Below are 24,470 nucleotides of genomic sequence, written 5' to 3' on the forward strand. Positions count from 1 at the left end.
GTGCAGCTAACACACTGAAAATTATGCTTTTAGTGCTGGCCGATCTGACGTCACTTCTGCCCATAACACGTCACTGAGGCGTGAAATTTGAAATTTTTTTTTTCTTCTTTCCTTTTTTTTAAGGTTAAAAAAACGTCTTTCGCAGCTGGAAGGGATCTGGGTGGGGTACGGAAGAAGAGATGTTTCGAATTAAACAAAGTTGTATTTTATCTTCAGGACCCTTTAAGTGCATCGGTGTTATCGTCTCCGTATTTGTAGCATGGGGACTTTACCAACCAAATCTGGCCAGACAGTCGCAGAACGTATTGTTTGGAGCAGAAGGCTGTCTCTGCATTGTACAATTGTATTGATTGATTGTAGGGTTTAATGCGCCGACGCAACGCAGGCGATGACGCGCGCCGTAGTGGAGGGCTCCAGATTAATTTTGACCACCTGGGGATCTTTAACGTGCGCCGAAATCTCGCACACACGGGCGTTTTTGCTTTTCGCCTCCATCAGAAAAGCGGCCGCCGAGGGCGGAAATCGAACCCGCGACCTCGTGCTCAGCAGCGCAACGCCTTAGCCACTGAGCCACCGCGGCGGGTCATTGTACAATTGTAACTTTTCACACTGTACGAACGTTCTCTATGGGCGTATGTGTCCGGGTTTCCTTCTCTTTCTTGCTGTATTTTTCGCCCTGGCCTGTTTATTCCTAACCACCTTTCCAGACGTCTTCCGCATCGTAAAAATGTTCTTTCATATGTGAATTTTTTGTTCACTTCTATTCACCCCTTGCTGCTGTTCGTGGTGTATCGGTCCAAAGTAGGGGTTCGAAATAGGTGACCTTGACACGGGTATGCCATAGCTCGATTTTTTTTTTTGTATCGTGTTTCTATTTCTTTCATTTTCTGCTCATGGATGCATGGACATGCTTGCACATCCACTTAAAATCTCCCCCTCTTTCGCTTTCTGGATGTAATAACTACTTCACCACACAATCGCTACCCGGATGGTAGGTCTCTCAGAACCTCTCTCTCTCTCTCTCTCTCTCTCTCTCTCTCTCTCTCTCTCTCTCTCTCTCTCTCTCTCTCTCTCTCTCTCTCTCTCTCTCTCTCTCTCTCTCGCTCTCGCTCTCTCTCTCTCTCTTCCTCTATGTATCTTCAAACAGTGTGCCGTCGGTTTGTACCTCACTTTCGTGAAGGCCAGTGTACTGGTCGACCTGTAAGTAAATCTCTTCGTTGTTGGCCAGCTCGGACCTCTGAACCCAGCGCATTCTGATAGAGAGGGCACGAGCAACCTGCAAAGACCAGGAGGTCAAGCGGACGCCCACCGCAGGGCCGGTGCTCTCACTTACACTATCGAGCTCGCAATTAAAGATGTTTATTCTCTCTCTCTCTCTCTCTCTCGTTGTTTTTTCCACTTGTGTCCGGCTATTTACACGTCATAATTTTACGCGCTCTTTGCGAGGTTGCTGTGTTTCTAGGCATTGAGCGATATCACAGAGTGGCAGTACCCGCAGGTGTGGAGGAGACCTCCGGGAAAGAAAGGGTAGGTTAGAGAGTGGACTTAACCCAATCTGCCATAACGAAGTGTGAAGTTGGAAGTGGGTGGCGTACCATTTTACGGGCGGAGAAGAAATCATTGAAAAAATTTATATTTACTGGACGAAGTAAATACTAGACTTCTGGGAAACCATCTAGTTCAGCTCCGAAATCGATGTGAAGAAATGCATCGAAGGAATTTCATTCCGAGGCTTTGACCAAACCGAACTTTCACTTTGGTTCCCAAGCTGAATGGGGAAAGAAGCCTACAGTAAGTTCAAGATGACAGAGAACCGTTGGTGTCGACAGCTGAGCAAACAAAAGTACCAGAATAAGTTTCAAGTTTCAAGTTTATTTCTAGACAAGTAAATTAGATGGCTGAGGAGGAGGGAAAGCAAGCCGTAGCTTAGCTGCTTGACGACGCTCCCTTCCCCTGAGCTACATCGGCAACAAGGGTAGCGAAGACCCGCCGCAGTGGCTCAGTGGCTAAGGCGTTGCGCTGCTGAGCACGAGGACGCAGGTTCGATTCCCGGCCGTGGCGGCCGCTTTTCTGATGGAGGCTAAAAGCAAAAACGCACGTGCGTACGAGATTTCGCCGCACGTTAAAGATCCCCAGGTGGTCAAAATTAATCCGGAGTCCTCCACTACGGCCGCCTCATCGCCTGCGTTGCGGCGGCGCGTTAAACCTTACAATGAACAAGGGTAGCCACGACCAGGTAGCAAGAAACAAAGCAGTAGTGCAGTTCTTGGTGTAAGCAAAAACAGTTGAATACTTACACACAGCTCGTGTACCAATAGAAGAAAAAATTCTTACGTAAGAATCCAACACAAATATATCCAACACAAGTAGTATCAAAGACATGGCAAGATGCATGGTAAAGGCAGGGTTAACAAGAAGACAAGTGAACATAATGAACAATGGGCATCAAGAGTAATACATGCACTGAAAAACACTCATAAAAAGAAAGTTTTTATCTGTTGGTAGGACGGCAAAACGATTATGACGGCAAAACGATTATGACGATAAAATACGTCCTAATCCCTGGAACTAGTTTAAAGCTTCGCACGTGAGATGTGACAAAATTAAAATACCGCTTATCAGGCTGCCTGAGAAAAAATATAAACTTGTGGTGTCTAATCAATCTCTGAACGTTGTTTCTCGCAGGAATTCAGCGCAGTGACCTCGGATACGAAGAGATGTTTCCCCACCTTTCCTTCATCCTCTTCTACGCCCTCGCCACGAACAGTGAGTTGCTCCAAAACTTGAACGAAGTACAAAATATCGAAAGCGTTCCAATGCGCGTTATGAACGGCGCACAGAGCGTATTCGTACTCTACATCTGAAAAAAATGTATAAATAAGGAGGGCAACAAGCGAACAAGTTAAAGCGGCGCTTAACATAGAAAGATAGGGCAATGAAAAGAGTGAGGAAAGTAAATCCCAGCCAGCTATAACCCGCAGCATACCGAATTCATTCAGTCGCTAAATAGTGAACAGGAACACTTCGAGTCCGTAGTTTAGGACTGGGTTCATCGCATATGATTTGTACTTCGCGCACTCGTTGGCGGAGCTCCCTTCCTTTCGTCTACATTTTTTAGGACCTCTTTGAAAACTGGTCTCCCGTCTGACCCAGGTACTTTTGCAATGGGACCAGCTTTACGAGGGAGCGAAGCCATCGAGCTTTAAAAGGCTCTTCCGTCCAATGGAATAAATCTTTTTGTTCGATACGCGCCTGCCTAAACTTTTTCCCTTCTCGTTCCCTATCCGTCTTCTGCCGGCCCGGGCGGCGCAGGCGCAGTTTAAGTTGCACCTGCTTCGGTGCCGACCGACGTACTTTTTTAAAATCGTTACATTTTTTTTTTCTGCCTTTCGTCCTCTCTAAAAGCCGTTTTGTGTACTTTTCGAGCGAGCCAAAATATTCATGAGCCTCTCGATCGAACCCTGGCGCATTCACCGACACGTACCGCTGAGCCAAAGTAGGCACTGCTATATACGGCCGCGCCTTCATCTTATTTTAGTTAATTCGGCTGAGTGCTGCGCCGACAAAGCTTCCCACGCGCTGCATCCGAGTGAACGGCGTGACAGGTTCGTTTCCTAAAGCTGCCTCGTCCGAGGGCAACCGCACAAGCGCCCCGCAATCGGACACCGCCGTCGCTCCCCACTGAGAGCGAAAGGCCACGGAGACGTCCTCAAACGGGGTTCGAGAATGGCGTGTCGAGTGCTCGCACTTGAGCGACCAAAATAATTTTTTGAGATATACTGATACCAGTAATGGTAGCGACTTCTGTATACCGAGTTTCAAAGAGCCCGTGGCCTGCCGTCGAAAAGGAACAAGTGTGGGTGCGGTTGCCTTGGCGCTCGGTGGCGACGCGCGTGCTCCCGCAGATCCGCGATGTAGAGAATGGCCGAAATTGACCGATGGCATGTCTTCGGGGATGAATGAAAGATGTTGGCTCTCATACGTTGCTTCTGGGAAAGCAGAATAACGCGCGCATTTCGCCAGAATTCCCTGCGGTGTAACGGGAGCGTATGTCAGCAACTATATGATCCCATGGCCGTTACTATATATGGTGCAGAACATTCTCTCTTGGCACCGTATCATAAATTTGATCAAAATGCACTCTTGATAGGAATAACTATGTTGTTGGGCATTCAGTGCCGGAATGCTACCGAAAGTCGCCCACTAGCGGAACGCACTCATGTACAAAGCGGTGTTAGCGTAACGAACTGACCCTCCCGGGAACGACTAAAGCGTATACGCAAGGTACTACCAATATTAACAAGGTGTCCGTCTTCCATCATGCACGTGCACAGAGCCAGCTGCTTAGGAATCTCTTTGGCTGTTTCCTTTCTGAGCTGGCTGCTTCAGACACAATCGATGAAAAAAAAAAAAAAACAGAATCTCTTTTATTTGCTGTGTTTCCCTTAACGCTATTTCGTCCGGATTTCCACATCTCCCCGGGTTATTTCTTCTTGGAATGACGACATTGCTCCCCTGAGAGCTGTCCCGCCGCACGACGATGTCGGGGTCACAGTACAACCCGCCGATATTTCCTTGTGCCTCTTTAAAGCAATCACAATGTTTTCAATGCTGGAAGTGGTATATGGCCAGAGCCTACATAAATTTGGCCACACTACCGCGGTCTCTTCGCCAGCAAATGGCGACCCGAAGATCGTTGCATTACGTGCTCAACCAACGCGTACTGCTTTTTATTTCCCAAAACTGTATCATAATATCCGGCTGCCAGCACCGTCAAGCAACCTGGGTCTATTAATTCGTTTGGTTAAAAGTGGTTGCAATAGCGCACGAAATAACAACTAGTTTAGAACTCTTGATTCATGTCCACGCTGTCCTGGTGACAGCGCGATTGTCTCGTGGGCAAGGAAGCGGAGAACTGGCTTTACGAGTGTTGTTATTTACAGATAAAAACAGCATTAGCGCTTGGAGCGTGATGAAAATATTACACGATAAATCAAATCATCAACTGAAAGCCATGACGTTGCTATTATTATTGCAGGATGCTTAGTATGTGAGGGCCTTCCAGGTGATACAGTCATGACACTGTAAATTTTGCAGCATGTTAAAACGAAAACGGAAAGTTTTGGACCTGCCAGAATTCTGACCCGGTAGATTTGGTGGCAAACAGTCGCGTCGCGGAATGCTGCCTTGTCGATGTGCGGTGGGGTGACCAATCGTAGCGTGTGACGAACTGTCCAATTAAAATATTAAAATGGCATTTTTCTCGCCCAAGTTCCTGTGCTGCGAGTCGCGACGTAGTAACTGGCTACGGAATAAACTCAGACGACCTGGGGAACTTTAGCGGTCGCCACGTACACACTGGACTTCTGATTATCGCCTCAATATGAAAAAGAGCTCCTCAGCTGTGAAACAAACCCGCGACGTCGCTTCCAGCAGCGCAATGTCTTTGCCGCGTAGCCCACGCGGCGAATTACAACAAATTTCTAGTATTTCTAAAAAATTTTGGGGGAAACTATAAATGAACTGCCATTCTTGTCCGAGGGAATGGCAGGCTCAGTGAACTTACAGTAAAGTCACCTTCAGCACCTTTATCTATAAACGTTCTTATTGACATTTCTCGCGTGCACTTTTGTTCAGCAATTTCTGCCCTGCGCAGCCATTCTCTGTAGTTATCTTAACAACCAAGCGATAAGTGGCTGACTGTTTTTGTGTATCATTTCTGTGACTCAACCCAGTCGGGCTGACACCCCGCCCCGCTCCCCGCGGAGCGCCGGTTTACAGCTTCCCGTTTAATGGCGTTATTTGTTCCTCTATTAGCTTAAAACACGGGGTAGGGGGCTTGGACTGGGCGCGGCTGAAAGTTGCGTCCATGCATTACTCGCCTCTTCCCCATCCGAAAGGCCCACAACGCTGCCCTCGACTTTCACACAAAGGCAACCAGGCACCTGCTATGCGTTTGCGCATAAAGAAAACATCTGACGGCGTAGGTAACGAAGCACAAGGAATGGCGCTAAGAAAGCCAGACAATCGACTGCTGCCTCAGAAGTGCGCCTGTAAGGTCACTGACCGGACCGTCGTCCCTAGTGAAAGGCCGCAACAATGAGAGCCGCTTGCGTTCACTGACCTGCGCATATATAGGGCATAGTCAGCTTTAAGGCTCGCAACGATCACGCGGTGGTGTTTATTTCGCGCATCTGTGCGCACACTCTTTGCCCTCCTTTGTGTATGTGTTCGTCTTTATTCTTTAGAGGACTTTATATACGGCAATTCAAGCCTGTGACATCGCCCTCAAGCGCGCCAAACGCACTGAACATGATAGGTGGCGGATTTCGCACGATAGGCCGGCTGTGCACGGCTGTTCGTAAGCTTCCATATTTCTGCAACCAATCGTCAGTCATTTTCTACGTAACGTGCCGTCGCGGTACTTAGTACGAAGCGATGCGGGTTGAAAACGGTGCCTGTGGGTGTAGCTTGGAACTCGGCAACTATAGGCCCTCTTTGCGTCTCAGTCGAGTTTGCTGATGCGTGCGTTTAGACGGTAGCGCTACGTGCTGACGCCCAATGTAAGCTTGTGACGCATGGAGCAGCACACTCTCAATCATAAGGGTTTCACGATGTCTCGCACGAATTTTTGTATGCTGGGTACCAAGATATGTTTGGTATCCCGGTTTCAATACGCTTAGGTCTTCGTGATTTAAGCATTTCAAAACCGCAGACGGAAACATGAGCAGGAGAAGGATAAAGGATGCGTACACCTGCTAGTTGATTGATGATGTCCTCGCTGTTCGCTTTTCACTTCAGGAAAAATGGCTGGTTACTGTGGGTCAAGCCCACAACATTACAATACTTTGCTTTTGTTCTTTGGACTTGGTAAAGCCCCGCTAGTTGTCTGTAATTTTGGATACCATGTGTTTGTGATGACTTCAAAAGCTTGCTCTATACGACAAAGCAAGATTTAAAGCAGATTAAACGACACTTGAACCCGCCGCGGTGGCTCAGTGGCTAAGGCGTTGTGCAGCTCTGCACGAGGTCGCGGGTTCGATTCCCGGCCGCGGCGGCCGCTTTTCTGATGGAGGCGAAAAGCAAAAACGCCCGTGTGTGCGAGATTTCGGCGCGCGTTAAAGATCCCCAGGTGGTCAAAATTAATCCGGAGCCCTCCACTACGGCGCGCCTCATCGCCTGCGTTGCGTCGGCGCGTTAAACCCTGCAATCAATCAAAACGACACTTGAGGAGGAAGACAAGTAGGCCTACACTGGTAGAGTGCGGTGCGTGGATGTGTATATACCATTCCCAGTAGTAGCAGCGGCTGCTTGTTAAGGCTGAAAACACCGAAAATGGGAAAACAGGTATCACCGTCCCATACACTTTACCGCACTACTATTCGTGGCATCGCTAATTGCGAATGGTGAAACGGTATCCATGAAGCTTGTGTAAGCGTTTATCCTATTCAGACACTGAAACAAGGGCGTGTCGCTGAAGAATAATTGTATGTAGGAAACCTTCTAAAAGCGACAAACATCACGTAGCAACGATAATACACAAGCCTGCCTCTCCACTACCGGGAGGCTTTGTTTCCGCTTCAATACCGTTATCATTTTTCGCCTTGTGGTACAAGCGCATTTAAAAGGCGCATGCGGATTAGCGCGAAAGTCTGCCGTACCTACTTACCACTACTGGTACATATGTGCATACAACAGCCAGCAGAAGAAGTCAGAGATTATTAACGCAATCGGTTACGCTGCCGGGACGCGACAACCGTCAACTTCATTGATGGCCAAGTGAGCGTGCATTTTCTACACCTTCTCCACGACCACCGTGGTTCATGGTTAAAGAGACCATGTAACACTTTTAAAGCAAAGCTTTCTACCTCTACGCCCCAAGGGTTCTTTCGCGACCGTTGGTGTCACCAGAAAACTCCCGCGAAGAAATAAAAGAATTTCCTGCACCGCCAGGAATCGAACCTTGGAACTAATAGAGCAACAAAGCAAGATCCCGTTGTCTTACCGATTAACCTACGAGCCCACGCGGAGTCGGGGAAGACAAGTGGTGCACTCACCAAGAACATCTAGGAGTATAACCCCGGCATTCCTGCTAAATGCCACGTGAAAGCGATTAAAGGAAGCTCACACCAACCCATGGCATCTCATTTCTAGTACGCCAATGGGCCTGTGGCTTCCAGTGTTCACGTAAAAATCTTAGCTCCTTGTCGTCCCCCCTCACGCAATCGATACCTCAATAAACACATTCAAATACACCTTGATGGCCAGGCCATCACTCAAAGCCCCAGCATCAAGATCCTGGGCCTCCATCTTCAGGCCAACACCAAGAGTGACGTACCCTTGCAGCGCCTCAAACACACCATCAATAAATAATAAAATCATCAGGCGAGTTGCCACCAAGAAGCGAGGCCTCAAGGAATCCCATACCGTTCGATTAGGTCAAGCTTTTGTCCTCTCGAGAATCACTTACGTCAACCCCGTGTCTTCTTCTCGGCAAGCAGGACGTAAACATGCCTTATATAATGATTAGAAAGGTGGTTGAGCAAGCCATTGGTCTTCCAATGAGTGCGTCCACAGAGAGCCTGCTTAGCACGGGGCTCTACAACACGGTGGAAGAACTGATAGAGGGCCATCTTTCTATCCAGAAGCTCCGAATGAGCAGAACTGCGGCGGGTCGCCTTATCTTTCACGAGGTTCGCTGGGCAGCACAGAATGTCACTCCGCTTGATGTACTCCTGGACCTTTGGCGACAAGAAACAGATGCTCCCTTTGCTTAGAAATATGAACCCCTCAGACTACACGGGTCGCCGACAAGCACGGGCTCAAGCGCTCAACACCACCCTCGGTGGGGATCATGCAGTTAGCTACACAGACACCTCCCAATATCGAGGGCAGCAGTACGTCATCATCGTGGCTACTTTCAGAACCAACCTCATTGCTTGTGCCTTACTCAAGACCGAAGACGTGACGGCAGCAGAAGAGGCAGCCATCGCCTTGGCTCTCACTCAACCATGGGTTCGTAAGGTAGTCACCACTTCCCAACAAGCTTACCGGAATTACCTTTTGAGTTTGGTGTCCCGACCCGCACTGCGTGTGCTAAAAAACCACTCCCCAAATGGTTCCATTCAGCTCATCTGTATGCCCGCTCATGCTTCCATGGAAGGCAACGAATACGTCTGCCAAGCCGTACTTTTAGCCCCCCTGCTATGAAGCTGCATGATGACGGTCACCCGCTTGTCTCAATCAGGGACGTAACCCAGCATTATCGCCTTCTGAGACAGACCCTACCTTCCCCTTACCCTGACCTTTCCATAGAACAACAACCTACCCTATGGCTCATACAATCCGGCGCATTCCCACACCCGACGCGTCTTCACTTAATGCAGCCGAATCGGTATACGCCGCTGAATGTAAACTTTGCTCAGAAGTAGGAACACTCTGCATCATAATCGGGGTGTGCGACTTCAGCCCTGAGCACCCTCCTCCCTTCCCGTCAACTACCGAACAAGAGCCATGGGAGATGCTGCTGTCCAGCCCCTCTCTGACTACCCAACTTCAGCTGGTAGAGAGAGCACACGTGGCGCGGACTGAATATGGGCTACAGTGAAGGAGGAACCACTCCCCTGGACCACACTCTGGGCCATTCAGGAATCTGAATATAAGAATTTCCTCCTTCTGCCTCTCCTACTCCTCCTCCTGATCCTGCTCCGTCTCTGCCGCTGATCTCGTCGCCTCCGTTCGCGACGGCAGAGACTGTGAAGTGAGATCGTCTAATACCGGGTTTGAGCTTTAATTTCGTGAAAGCCGTTTCCACTCATGTGCTATACCAATACAACTCAACCAACCACCGTTCATGCTTCATGCATTAATTTACCCTTACCAAGAATATCTGTTTGAAGGAGTAGAGGGTAAGGGTATGCAAAGTGAATTTCACTTCTCTCTGGTGTCAATATTTGTAGAGCGAAGTGAGTGAATTATGTGACGTCTTATTAGTAAGCATTGTGGGTGCCGTTCACAGCTTTGCTTTCCATACACATTCACAGAGTGGATTGGCGTTAATTTTTTTTTTCAGATTTTTTTCTATATCTGAAACGCCTGCAGAGCTCGGGCAGAAAGCGCATACAGAATTTAAAAAGGAAGTTACAAAGTACCTCGGCCACAAATTACTGCTCTATACGCCCGTCAGATAACAAAAACTTGCTCAAAATATTTCTCTTTGGTTCCTGGTCTTTGCCCTGCACCCCAGTGACGCCGTGCGAGCGATGCTGCGGCGGTTAGCCGACTTCCTTTCCTTTCCAGCAGTAAACGCATACTTTCGAGAAAATAGCCACAACCGCAAAGCGGAAACGAAAAGCCGTATCTGATGAAACGTGCAAAGCGTACAGTGCCGCTCTGTGCTGGCAATAACTCGGCTTTCATTAAAACCCGCCGCGGTTGCTCGGTGGCTGAGGCGTTGTGCTGCTGAGCACGAGGTCGCGGGTTCGATGCCCGGCCGCGGCGGCCGCTTTTCTGATGGAGGCGAAAAGCAAAAACACCCGTGTGTGCGAGATTTCGGCGCACGTTGAAGATCCCCAGGTGGTCAAAATTAATCCGGAGCCCTCCACTACGGCGCACCTCATCGCCTGTGTTGCGTCGGCGCGTTAAACCCTACAGTCAATCAATCAGCTTTCATTAAAGTTTCTCTCTCTCTCTCTCTCTCTCTCTCTCTCTCTCTCTCTCTCTCTCTCTCTCTCTCTCTCTCTCTCTCTCTCTCTCTCTCTCTCTCTCTCTCTCTTTCTACGAATACAGTGTCAAAAAGACTTTTTATGATTGTCTTTGAATCCTTGAGACGGAAGTGAGAGCCAGTAAGAACAGGCTTTCAGGGGCGAGAATCGAGTGAAGTAGGGCTCACTCTCGGCGTTTTGTGACGTGCTCTTAAACTTTACGAAAAAAGTGAAAAGGAAGTGGCACATATGAATGCCAGCTTTAATATTTTGTTTCTCAACTGACAAACCATTGTTGCTCATCGAACAATAGCCGATAAAGCTACGAAACGCGGGATCTTTCAGCTAAAACAAAAAACTTATTCAGCCTTTAGTGTCGCTTTCATACTTCGGAAAAACTGGGCACCACTCACTCCCACTCACACAAAAAAAATATATTTTTCCTTTGCACTCGCTCACACTCACGCTCACCAGTCGCCCTCACCACTCGCACTTACTCGCACTGACGCTCACTACGCGCCCTCCACCACTCGCCCCCCACTCGCCCTCACGCTCACCACTCGCCGTGACCACTCGCACTCATTTGCGCTCACGCTCACCGCTCACCGTCACCACTCGCATTCACTCGCGCTCCCGCTCACCACTCGCCATCACCCCTCGCACACACTCACGCTCACCGCTCGCCGTCACCACTCGCACTCACTCTCGCTCGCGCTCACCAGTCGTCATCTCCCCTCGCACGCGAGTGTGTGCAGCGGACCCTCCATGAGTCATAAAACCGAACAGTATTGGTGCATTACAGCGTCAGAAGTCCATTCAAATCATGTTCCTAAATCAACTCGCCACCAGAGAATTAATTCTCGGGTGCCCCGTAGCAGGAGCTCAGTGACGACATATTTCCTAAGCTAAAAGCAATCCCACCATTGACACCCATAACAGCGAGTGGCTCCTGCGACGAATTGCCAACAGCGAGTACAAGCGCAATAGTGGCGCTCACCGCTCTAAGCCCCGCAAATGGCGCGAGTAGCGCGACTGCACTCGCGAGTGGTGAGCGGGGATCTCCGCGAGTTGCTCTCCCACGCGCAAGCGGGGAGTGGGGCTCGCCGCGAAGGGCGCGCTCGCACTCGCGAGTGGTGAGCTGGGCTCATTACGCGTGGGGATGGCACTAACTCGCACTCATACTCGCCAGTCCAAAATGATGGCGAGGCTCCCTCACCACTCACTCATGAGTGGTGAGGGAGCGCGCAAGTGCCATAATTTAGGTTCGTGCCAGCAAACGGTCGCGGTTATGCCCCACCTGGGTTTTCTGGTCTCCAAATATATAAGGAACACAAAGACGTCCCACTTCGTATTTGCACGCATACGTGCTATTGAATGCGCGCGAAAAACTAGAATCTCTCATCGTCCTCATAAACAAGCGGTACCTTTACCGAAGCTCTTTCTTCATTGCTTACACTCATCATCATCATCATTTATTTCATTTTGAACTTACAAACGGGGGCGAAGAGAAAAAAGCAGTGACTGCGCACTGCTTGACGGTGCCTGTCCACCCTCACGAGTCAGCAGTGGGTACAAGGTAAAAGCACCCAGAAGATGCGTACAGATACGTGCGCGCTTGCGCAGCACAGGTGAACATGACCGCATACAGCTCATTATTGGTGTGTAGATTCCTGATGGCAGATATAGACAGAGTACTTAGTTGATCATGGAGTTTAGTATTCAAAAACTTCGGAACAATATAATTTAACATAGAAAAGCCGTAATTAGTTCGGCACTTCGGTAACACAAAATTGTAAGGTTTTCTAACATCATATGACGACTGGCGGCAGGTAAGCGAGACGAATGAAGAAACAAAATGGTCATTCCTTGCGGTTAATTTTTTATACGAACAAGCAAACCTGTAGTCGAATAGTCTGTTCACCGGTAAAATATTGTATTGCAAATACACATGCCTAGTGCGAGAATCATACGATTCAGTGACAATTGCGCACAGCATTTTCTTCTGTAAAGTTGGTAACTTCGAAACATTAGGCACTGTGGTGTTCCCCCAGATCAAAAAACAATAGCTTAAATGGGAGAAAAATAAAGCGTAATACAATGCAACCTTAGTTTTCATAGGTAGAATGTGCCGGTTACGTGAAGTAATTCCGACAATCCTAGCAAGGGTTGAAGAAATGTTGCGAACATGGCACCCCATGACATAGTATTACTGAACTGACACCCAGTGATTCGAAGGAGTCTACGCAGTCGATAACACTGCCGCTTAGGTATAGAAAGAGAGGGTTAAATACACGTTTTTTTTGGGGGGGCAGAAAAAGTACTGCTTTAGTTTTTGTCTGTGTTGATTATTAATGAGTTCGTTAATGACCATGTGGCAATTAATGAAAGCACGTGGTTTGCTGTCAGGCAAGTGTTGTATGTCATCGGAAGAGAAAAATAGGCTGGTTTCATCCGCGTATATTATGTATTTTGCACAGCAACTGATTTTTGGAATATCATTAATGTATATATTAAAAATGAGTGGTCCTAAAATACTACCTTGAGGGACGCCATTCGAAATGTTGAGAGTTTGTGAAGGACATTGTTTAATCACCACATATTGGGATCGTACCGCCAGGTACGATTTAATTAGGTCATGGGAGTGTCCGCGAACACCATAGTGTTCTAATTTCGCGAAAAGACCGTCGTGACCGAGGCTATCGAAAGCTTTGCTAAAATAAACTAAAATCCCAAGAGTTAGAAGCTGAGTTTCGAAAAATTTTAATATGTATTCTTTTTGGATGAGCAATGCTTGTTCCGTAGACCTGTTTTGAGGGAAGCCATACTGACGGTCAGTTATTATGGAATGTTTAATAAGGAAGGTTTGAAGGCGAATGCGAATTAATTGCTCTAAGCATTTAGAAAAGTACGGATGTACAGATATTGGTCTGTAATTCACTAAACCGTTCTTATCTGTTTTTTATATATTGTATCGGATAGAAATTGCGCTGTCATAAGTGCGGTGTTGTATATATACGTTAGGCATGGCGTAATTATCTCGAGAACATACTGCACTGGCCGACTTTGAACATTTCGTGCATCAGGACTACACCTATCTCTTAAATTCCTGCATATCGCGAAAACTTCCTTTTCATTTGTTGGCCCAAAGAAGACGGATTCAGATAACTTATCGTCCATAAAGTCAAGCGTGTCAGCATTTATTTGGCGTTGACCTATTTCGGTGAAGAATTTATTGAAATTATTCGCCAGACGTGAACCTGATATTTTTTCACCATCAATGATTAAACTTGTTATATCTCTGCTCTGGGTTTTTCTATTTAAAAGCAAGTTTAAGCGACTTCATTTTTCCCTGGGATTGCTGAAAAGTTGGCTATCGAACAAATTGTTGTAATAGGCTGCCCTAGCTGACTTGATTTCTTTATTCAGACTGTTGCGCAGTGACTTGTACTGTAATAGTACGTCTGCATCTTTGGTTTTAATGAATTTTGTGAACATCTTGTGTGTCTTTTCGACAAGTCTCGTAGGGCGGCGTGTCATCCAAGGTTTACGTGCGTTTTTACACGTCGCTGCGTCTATTATAGGAAAACAGTTATCGGCTACCGAAAGAAAAATTTCCATCAACGTACACATCACTGAGAAACAGTCAGTGGCGTACACAGGATTTTGCTTCGGGGTGGAGAGGGTGGGCCGACATAAAAAAATGGTGAAAATAATAATAAACTAAAATGTCCGAATAATAATAATAATAATAATAATAATAATAATAATAATAATAATAATAATAATAATAACAAAAACAGCAAAAACAAACACACCAAAAACAAAAAATGGCTCGTAGTTGATCCAGCCTTAAAAATCTTCCCCCGCCCCGAAAATTTCGGGGGGTGGAGGCGCCCCCCCCCCCCCCCTCCCGCGTACGCCAGTGGAAACACTTGCTACATCAGACAACTTTTTAACATTATCGCGTTACTAGGCTCATTCAGCGATTTTCCGTGGACACTGGGAGTCCGCAGCTGCCATGCTCCTCGGTCGTGCTTTTCAGGCGTTCGCGGAAGCGGCGAAATGATTGCCAACAGGAAGACGGCCATGGCAGTGAGTAGCGAGCCCTGCCTGCGGCTGGAATCGGGCGCAGTGACAACTGGTGTGTGGAAAGGAGGAGGCATGCCGGCAGTTCGTCGACAATAATAGCATGGTAGACAAGAAAGAGGGTATACGTGATTTCAGCAGGCTCTGCACCAGCGTAGTGGGGTTTGTTCTACCACTATCGGCGCAGATGAGCCATTGTTTCCGTGTGCCGCGCCGTATAAAACCGTTGCTTCTAGTCTCGCTCTATTGGCTGCCCTTCAGCGCTCGCAGAGCACGGAGGGGAGTGCAGAAGATTTGTTCCAATCGCCGCCTCGACGACGAAGGGGCGCTGTCGCTTCTCATATCTAAGACCTAAACGCAGATTCCGTATGCAACTTTTTTCCATCCCTAAGCGCGAAATATGCATTGCCCGCCCCAGTTCTTCAGCGGAAGAGAGATTTTGCTGCTGAGCTTGAGGATGCACCTTTTTTCCAACTCGCAGCGTCTGTTTTTCCTACCAAGGCGAAATACAGAAACGTCTGTGCTTATAGATTTTTCAGCACACGTTATCCATCCCCATGCGGTTTATATTATTTCGCAACCCTTTACTGCGGCGAGCCTCAGAGCCCCGTTATAACCCCGGAGCACCGTACTCAAACTTGAACTCACTTAATTACCGCAAAGTAACGTCCCATATATTTTTACCTTGTTTTTATATCACTGGATCCAGGAAGAAATTATGCGGCAAAAGCCTTTTGCACGCTTCAGGTAGTCATACACTGACTCCCGAAAGAAGTGGTTTTGACTCAAAGAGCTGTAAAGCGGCACCGCTGCCGCAGAATCCCGGAAAATAGATATATGAAAGGAAGACTTCGCTTGATTTTACGTTAGCAGGATGTGCGGGTTCGGTTCCGACAGCGGGGAAGTTTCCCTGATCGAGGCGAAAACCTAATGCACCTTTTATTGGTATTTCAGTGCACCTTACAGATTCCCAGGTGGTCTAAATCAATCCGTACAGCCCTCCATACGGCGCGAACGTAGCCCCGGTAGCTTCGTCGCGTTTGATCCCAATTTGAGCTTTTTTTATTTTAAGTTTATGAGAAGCATTTGTCTGAGTGACATGTCAATGCCTTGTATTTATTTTTCAACTTTTTTGATAGCCACGCAAGCGTGTCTGATTGTGTATCGGCGACGCTACTCATGCATTCCCACAACTGCGCACCGGTAGCGGCGTGCGTAGGCGAGCTCGGAAGTACCTCGTCACACCAACTGCAGCTAAAGTGAAGATGGGATGCTTCTTTGCAGGGGCAGTCCGCGGCCTGGACTGCTTCAAGTGCGTGTCGCTGGACCACGAGAACCCGGCTTGCGAAGACCCTTTTCACAACAACTACACGGCCGACCTGCTCGAGTCGCCCTGCATGTCGTCGCGAAAGAATCGCAACGGCCTCTTCCCGGCCACCGCCTGCATCAAGCTCAACGGCGTCTTCGGTAAGGATAATCTTTATCTCTATCTTAAGCCTGGTTGTGTCCACTGCAGGACGAAGGCCTCTCCCTAAGATCTGCCGCCACGCCTATCCAGTGCCTGGAGGCCGATAGTGTGACTGTATAATCATTGGGAGGTTTTTAGCAAATGTACTCAACCAGGGTTGCTAAATCCTTGTCTGGTGAGGAAAGGCTGTTTGTGTCCCAGGAAGCCTTACCTCGAATGGTTGAACCTATCTAGTACAGCCGCCCGTGGAACCTACCTAGTACAGGAGGAGAATACGCCATGCAAAACATGAAGGCTACAACCTAACGTCTTCGTACCTTCGGCCGGCCGCTCCGCGTCCGTAGCACCTCCACTTGAAATGTGAGGGTATACCCACGCTGACGAGATGCGGTATACATATGTATGTAAGGAGTAGCTGCAAAGGTTAAGCCCGAGATATACCATTAGGCATTCTGTGAGAAGTTGGCCCCTGCTGCCTGAAGCCTACGTTTCCGATCACTGCCCTGTTCGAAGTTACCCCTAATAGCGTTTCCAGTCAATCTGAACCTGTTATACCGACATTGCACTTAAGCTGGCCAGCCTTGCAACCACATAAACTGGTTGGTAATCAACTTATTATTGCGTTAGCAATTCCAGTTGGTCGTCCCTGGAGTGCAAGTGGTGCATTTCCTTCGGATGTTGGTCTGTATACGCGCTTATTTCTGACGCGCGCTTTTTATACGATGGGGTCCTGGTAGAGTTTTCCTCCCAGGGATACTCGCTAACTGGTTGGCTCCCAAATTCTTGCAACATCCGCGGCTGTGGGGAAGATACAAAAAAAAAAAACATGGAAGCGCCTACGAGCTTCCTTTGAATAAAGTTCTTCCCAGGGAAAAACAGGAAGGAAACGCTAAGCAATTTATTTCGGCAACAATTATCTTGTTGCCGATGATGCCTGCTTCTTAAACCTACATTTACTCGTACACGTTTGCCTCTTTGTCATGCAACCGGGTTTGCAAGGGCAAAAGAAACAACGCTTTTGTGAGCCAACGCCGAGCCCACTCAGCCATTGCCCGCGTGGCTGAATAGCATATACTTGTGGCAAATACACACCACTTGCCAGACTTTAGGCTTGGTTTTATTTTTAATAGTTTGCATCCTAGACTATGCGCATGCAAATGAAAGTATGGAATCGTACTTTGTGTGCGTGTGGGGCGAATTCCGTTCTTTTTTTTAACACCTTACACCTTGAAATGTACGAATGAAACTGTGCTTTAAGTATTTGGGGTTTTTTGGAAGCGCTTTCAGACTATAGATCCTTCTTCCGGAATTTATTTCGTATCTTTTTTTTCTCGCCTGTGGGCTGTGCGAACCTAACGATGTTCGCTACCATGTTCCGTTTTTTAGCTGGTTCAGCTGGAATAGCCGGCTCCGGCCAGCCAATGTCTCTACTTACATTGTTTTCGGGTAATAAACAAGAACAACAACAACACATCTCACTAGGTGCCAATCTGTAATGGCTATCTACGATGCATTCCACTCAATTTCTTTCACGTTTGACATTTCCCGCATCACGGTTTCGCCAAAGTGAGCTGTAGGAAGAACCAGACCTCCTTGTTCGGGTGGACGCGCAAGGAGGTGCACGCCTCGCAAGCTGCCGAGGCTTCCACGAAATTTGCTTTTAAAGACGATAGTCTACCTTAGGCGGCTAAAACCCGAAAATGTTGGCCTGTTTGTCTGTCTGCACGTCTGTCTGTCTGTCTGTTAATTCAGTCACCTGGCCAAAAGTTAACAGAATCCTTGAACAAGAAGTTTATACGGGCAAAACTTTTCCGAACTACTAAACCTGGAAGCACACTTGTCAACATAGCTCAGCAAAAAGAAAACATTACGCACATTTGAGTCAAACCTTGAATGCATAAATGGTGTTTACAATGTTCTTTTTATTAAAAATACGTGGCTGATTGGTTTTTGCGACAGCAAATAAAAAATACGTGTTGAAAACAATGTTTTGTCCCAAAAATACAAAAAGCGCTCGCGCCCGAGCCTAGACCCCGTGTCGGCATTCCGAGAAGTCAAACAGTGACTGAAGGTTCCAGTAGATGGCGCGCGAGGAGTGGAACGCGGGAAATTTGAATTGATTTGAGCTAACCTCCGCTGTGTATCGTGGCTGAGCGAGACGGGAGGGGAAGAAGAGCACGAGAGGTGGGAAGAAAGAAGAGAGACATTTACATGGCAGGGGCGGCAGAAGCCTAGCGTGTTTCGAGGACATTCGCAGCGAAGTGAGCCGATACACGGCCAATCTTTTAACAGGCACAGGAACGTCGATAAATCGTTGGCGGTTGACTTTAAGCCATGGTTCAATTGTTTATAATGTCAATAAACCTGCGTCTGATAATTCGACAATGCTCTTTGTACTGTTCTTCTTTTGTGGCTAGACGCACATTGAATTAACCCGGTTTCAATGACCAAAGCATAACAATGCAGGCGTATTTTGTCGCCGCTTTTACGCTTGGCAGCTGTTAACCTTTTTTTTTTTCTTTGTAACCTTAAAGGAGCACTGACACCAACTTTCGGCGTTAATATTATTGCACAGTTCGCTTCCTTCACTCAACAGAATATCCTGGCTGAATTATGAGCGGCCTGCGACGTGAAGAACATAGTTCAATTGGATCTCATTTATCGCGCCGACGGAGCAGCGGGTGGAGTGGCACTCAGCAAATGGACATCAGCGTGACATCACCCCGTGAAGCCAAAAGAAGTGACGCGACAGCGCTCGTTAAAAACTCGTGACGTCACTTCACGCGCGCGGCCCCAAGAGCGGCGAGCGGGCGCAACGCCCTCTCAAGCGGGCGCCGGTGACGTCAGCACAAAGTGGTGAGGTCAGGCCGGGATTCTGTCATATGCGCCGTTCGGTATGAAAGCGCGGGAATATGAAACAAACGATTTTCAGGCCGTTCAATGTAATTAACTATCGCGCGCTGAAGTATTTGAAGTGCTGTTTCAGCTTCGCCAGACCATTAAGCATCGATAAAAACAATAAAAGTGTAACATAAAATTTTCGTGTTAGTGCTCCTTTAAGCGTATTCTAAATGCTGTATAACTTGCCACTTTAGCGCAAAGATCACAACTTCAATAGCCGTTCCGGCTTTTGTTGGACGACATACGACGCTTCACTCGTTTGAAAAAAAAATGCCAGGGCAACCCGTAAGGTGACCCACCGCGACACCAGAGTTTGACGTCGGTACTCAAAGCCATGGACGGTGCTCCACAGCGGCCAGCGTCAGAATGGAGCGTGCTTTCGTACGTCACTTTTGTAAGGAGTAGTCACACATGCTAAACTAAAGGTGTCGAATAAGCAGGAACAAGGAAGCATGCACCATGAAGTGCGCTCTGAAATGAAGGTTTATTGATGAAAATGCACAATATTGTGCCACCTTTCTGGAGCTATTTGCTTAAAAAATCAAACCCTGTGTCTTTCAGCGCAATGACGGGTCACTAATGCGCTTGCTTTCTCCTTCTTTTCTGATACAGAATGCACCGTAAAAATTCTAAGGCAGTTTTATCTGTTTAACTCTTGAGAATTGCTGTTTGTGCTAATTCTGTGTCACGTGGACACCTTCCCCAGAGCACCTCCAGGTTGCCAGATGCGGACTGTTGTACCGACCAATAATGTTCTCTTGGTCCATCATTCATGCAGCTTCCCGATTGCCCAAAATACCCTTTTCTAGAGATTACCGGTATGTTAGGCACCTCTTACATTGCAAAGCCCCAGTACTGCTTTGCATGCCTTTTTTTTTTTGTCCTTGAGAGGCCCGTGGAATATTTTGGCGGAGTGCCAAGAATGGCCCGCGTCGGTATGAGAGCGCGTTCGACGGCGTGAAGCCGAGCAGTGTCCTGCTAACTGACGTCACCGCGATGAATTATATTGCAGTTAATTGGTATTTCTATCCAACCCTTTACCTCCAATTATTTTCTTGACGAAGAAGAGACCGTAACGCTGGCTGGGTTCTCATCGCGGACAGTATTATAGACAGCTTAGAAAGCAGTCTGATTAGACGTCGAAAGCAAGTTCGGGAAAGGCGCCGCGGCGCCACCGCGGACAAAAACATCGCAGCAGACATCGCAGACATCGCAGCGGCAAGCCGCAGTTTGGTAAAAGACGAATACAAAATTATCTAAACATTTGGCAGTTACAGACGTAAACAAAAGTAAGCACACAAACAATAACTCACAGGAAATATTTTACTTTAAGAACACGTGTGCTGCCATATTCGTATGCATAAAAGAGGCTCTGGCATCATTTTAAAGTAACCTGCATTGTTGTTGACTTCAGTGCTGTCTTTGCGAAGCAGTCTTTGTTGCCGTTTTCCCTAGTACCTTCGTTGCCGTCTTCGCTAGCATAGTAACAGGGCTTAACGTGGTACTCGACCCGCTAAGACGGTAGCGGCAACGGAGCCGTCTCAGACAAAAATGGGAACGCAGCTAGTGTGCCGACCGTCGCCGAACACACGCAGAACGAGCGCGAACACAGGGGAGCTTGTATGCTACTATTACCTTGGAGAAGGTTTGAAAATACACGCGCAGTTGGCCAGATTTCGAGACGGTAACGCCGACGGTAGGCTTCGACGCATAGCCGATTGCGTAAAGAGAAAGTTTCGTGTCGCTCCATTGGAATAGCCCCGCAGATATGGTGCCACGTCCTTGTCAATTTTCCGGTTGTCTTTAACAGCATCACACAATCCGTATACACGGGCAGATGATGTCGCCCTGTAACGGCGTTTTTATTGAGTGTTAATTGTCTCCAGGTGTACCGTACCCATTTCCATGAAGGAAAAAAAGGTTAAGAAAAGCCTCTAGTTATTTGCGTGAATTGCAAGTGCTGCTGAAGGCGAATGGCCTTTGATGCACAACGAAAGCACATGAAAGCAGAGTCCTCGCAACAGCGTCAGACGGTCAGTCTACTGAAGGCTTCCTTCACTACGCCCTAGTCCATCTTATCTCCAATGAATGGTAGGAGCAGAAGAAAATATAAAAGGCGACTGAAGGCAGACAAGGAGCCCACGAAGGCCAGAACGGAGAAGAAGGCCCTCTTAAGATGGCGCACGCTGCATCACACAACATGTTATCATGGCCTCTGTTTAGCTCACCTTTCCGTCATGCCTATATGCGATTTTTCTAATTATCTTGCTTAATTAGGTGCGTTTAGGTTAAACCAGGCATATTTATTATTCCGTCATGGCAATCCTTTCGTTGAAGCGAAGCTGTATGTTGTGTTATTTTACGTTAAACCAGACACATTTCTTATTCCGCCATGCCAATTATATGTTTTAAGCAAAGCTGTTAGTTTTCCTCATGGTCCGTTCAAACTGTCTAACCTTCGGGCTGACTGCGACATGTTCTCTGCGGCCCGCCTTTGCTGCAGTGTTGTTGAAATTCCTAACCTCTGTGGGACGCTCTCTTTGTTTCCCGATCGCAGAGGCGACTGGGCAGTCAATGGTGGTGCGCAGCTGCGCGCTGGACAGCGGAACGCTGACCGTGGACACGGAGATAGTGCGCATGAGCCACTGCGGCGGCTTCTACTTCGAGGACCGCTACGTTCGGGGCTGCCTGCAGAGCTGCTTCGAGGACGCCTGCAATGCCGCTGCCGGACCGTCACTCCCGCCGGCCGCTCTGGTCGCGCTGGCACCTTCCCTCGCGCTCGTCGCCCATCTTGTGTTCGCTCGATGAGAGCGCTAAACTGAAGGAGGAATGCCCGCTGTGGCGAAACAACACTACGACCACCGAATTGTAGCTTCTGACTTATATTCTCGCACTTCGTGCCGCGAGGAAGGCAACGAATTTGTGCAGCCAAGCCCGCTGCAAAACTGTGTGAAAGACGGTGGGCTCGGGAAAGGGGATGGCCGGAGGGTTGTCACGATCGCCCGCTTTCGGGGAAGTTCGTGGCCGCAACGAGTGTGCATAAAAACTGACTCGTCTCGGCGCATTTTGTTCTTCATGTCGCATTCTTTGCGGCGATGCTGTTAGTGGTACCCCGTCCTAAATCTCTCGCTTCCGTCGTCAGTGTAGACAAAAAGGTCATCCCCGATCCGCAACGCAAAAATTGACTCCTCCTGTATCTGCTCCCCATGTGATTGAGGTGAGGGGGCACCATTATGTTTCTTGAGCAGAGGAGTTGGGATTCATCTCCACAAGAGAAGAGCTGGAATTACTGTTGATTTACCCGTCGAACTTCTGCGATTGCGTGATCAAATGGTGGTCATCATCTATGGACCATCATTTGATGATGGATCAACATGCTGTATTTTTTTTCCTGGGTCATTTCCTCCTTGCAAATGTTTAGTAGGCGTCAGGCTATTCGACATAGGATTCCCGAAAAGTCTGCCACCAGACATAGCGCCACAGAACATTAGGAGCAGCTTGTGGCATTTATAACTAGAGACCGGATTTTAGGCAAATGCCTTTTTTTGTTTCTTGCACTCCTATCGCCCCCCTTTGCTTTTTGAGCGTGAATTAGCGGCCAATAAGGGCTTTTAACGTGTTTTTATAGCGCCTATAAATGCATATTTTGGCGTTTCCGCCTAAATGCCTATAAACGCCTATAAAGGCCTATTTTCAATATCGGCGCATTTATGAAGGCTATTTACCCACAGCTTTCGCTTTCGAGCGCAGTTCGAGCGCGTCTGAGATCGGAGCTAGCATTTACTGTTCGAAACTCTATGGGGTTCTACCTTACTCCAACCAACTCCCTGAAAGTAACCGCTACCAGTATTGGAATGGGACGCTCATTCTCAGTGACAAGAGGCACGATTTTGAATACAAATTCTGGAGATGGTGGTAGTTTGCTACTTTTTCCACATTTGTCACACTGATTCTTAGGCTACATTCCGCATGCAGTCCAAACAGCTTTCCCCGGAGATGTGCAGTGGCATCATTGTTTCTAGAAGCATAGTCAAATCCAACTATATTTTCAACGCGACGGTTGAGCATCGAACACGCGTTTGTTAGCAGATCATTCCTATAATCAAAAGCCAACAGCAAAAGATCACCGCACCGCTGCATTTCCTTACGCCTTAAAATTTACACTGCCGTCGGGCTCCAAACCATGCTTTTCCATTAAAAATATGTTAGGAAAAACCTTTCGAAAAATACTCTTCACGTGTATGGAAGTGTATTTGGCAATGTTGGGATGTCTTTCCTGAACAATGCGGTTAATATTATTGCATGTGAGAAAAAAGCTAGAGTCGTTCCTATGAGTCCTCATGTAACAGCATGTTAACTTCTTGATAAATCGTCGTCTGTCGAGTATATTCTTGTGTCTGATTTTGCTGTGTCGTAATTAAATTGCGTCAGGCAGATATAAAGTAGCGCTTTTTTTAATCAATATTCCAAGCTCTCAAGTACTCTTTTCGATGCCTGTTTCACTAAATGCGACGCTCCAGCAAGCGACAGTGGCCATTAAACATGAATGTGAGCAGTGCGCTTGTTGAAATATGCCAATGGATCGCCATTAGTCCAGCAGTTTTATGGGGCAATTAAACGGTAATGTTCAACGGTTGGCGCATTTGAGCCATCGTAATCAACATCGTTTTTTTTTTCTTTTTCCAGTCGTATACACAGATCTCACACGCATTCGTTCAAAAATTATTTGAATTTGTGCAAAAATTTATGGTGCCTTTATTTATGACGTGAGAGGCCTAAAAGTTTGTTTTGCCTGCCCATGCCTAAAATGCCCTTTTCTGATGCCGAAAAATCCGACCTCTACTCATAACCGCGCAAGAGCAAGTGCTTAGATGCTAGCTTTTCGGTAGTTCTGCACGTTATGTTGTATGCAACGAAATATATTTTCGACGAAGGCAGTTGCGAGAAAATTGTGCTTTAAAAAAATGTCCGCCATCCCGCCCTGCGAAATTGGATGTCCAGCGAAGCTTTTGTAAACCACTGCACATGCTGATGGGGGAGGGTATGTTCCTCGTCGTCTCGGCGGGCTTGCCTCTTGCTCTCCGCTCGTCTGGCGGGAGAGCCTGACGCATGCCCTCGCCCTCGAATGACGTCAACCCCCCCTTTTCGCGATGAGCTGCAAACTCAGTCTTTACCAGGGACACATAGGAGGGTTCGCAGGCGCCTTATCACCAATCCTGCGGTTTCGGCGCTTGTTATGTGGTTTTTTTGATGAATGCTTAACTCTATGCTGTATGCCTGATTGCAAAGAAAACATTCCCCCGCATTTCCCC

At 47.6% G+C, this 24,470-nt stretch overlaps 1 protein-coding gene across 1 annotated transcript in view; it reads left to right on the top strand.

Annotated features, from left to right (window-relative positions):
* The window catches only part of LOC144139834 (uncharacterized), a 246,134-nt gene extending 222,531 nt beyond the window's left edge, over window positions 1–23,603 (top strand). The window contains exons 2-4 of the mRNA XM_077672085.1: window positions 2,686–2,766; window positions 16,074–16,256; window positions 21,716–23,603. Coding sequence (XP_077528211.1) covers window positions 2,718–2,766; window positions 16,074–16,256; window positions 21,716–21,966 — 483 coding nt within the window. The 5' untranslated portion in view covers window positions 2,686–2,717 and the 3' untranslated portion in view covers window positions 21,967–23,603. The remainder of the gene's footprint in view (window positions 1–2,685; window positions 2,767–16,073; window positions 16,257–21,715) is intronic.
* The last annotated feature ends 867 nt before the right edge of the window (window positions 23,604–24,470 follow it).

Source organism: Haemaphysalis longicornis, unplaced genomic scaffold (assembly GCF_048455015.1).
Source record: "Haemaphysalis longicornis isolate Haplotype H1 unplaced genomic scaffold, Haemaphysalis longicornis Haplotype H1 scaffold_1, whole genome shotgun sequence".
Classification (NCBI taxonomy): domain Eukaryota; kingdom Metazoa; phylum Arthropoda; class Arachnida; order Ixodida; family Ixodidae; genus Haemaphysalis; species Haemaphysalis longicornis.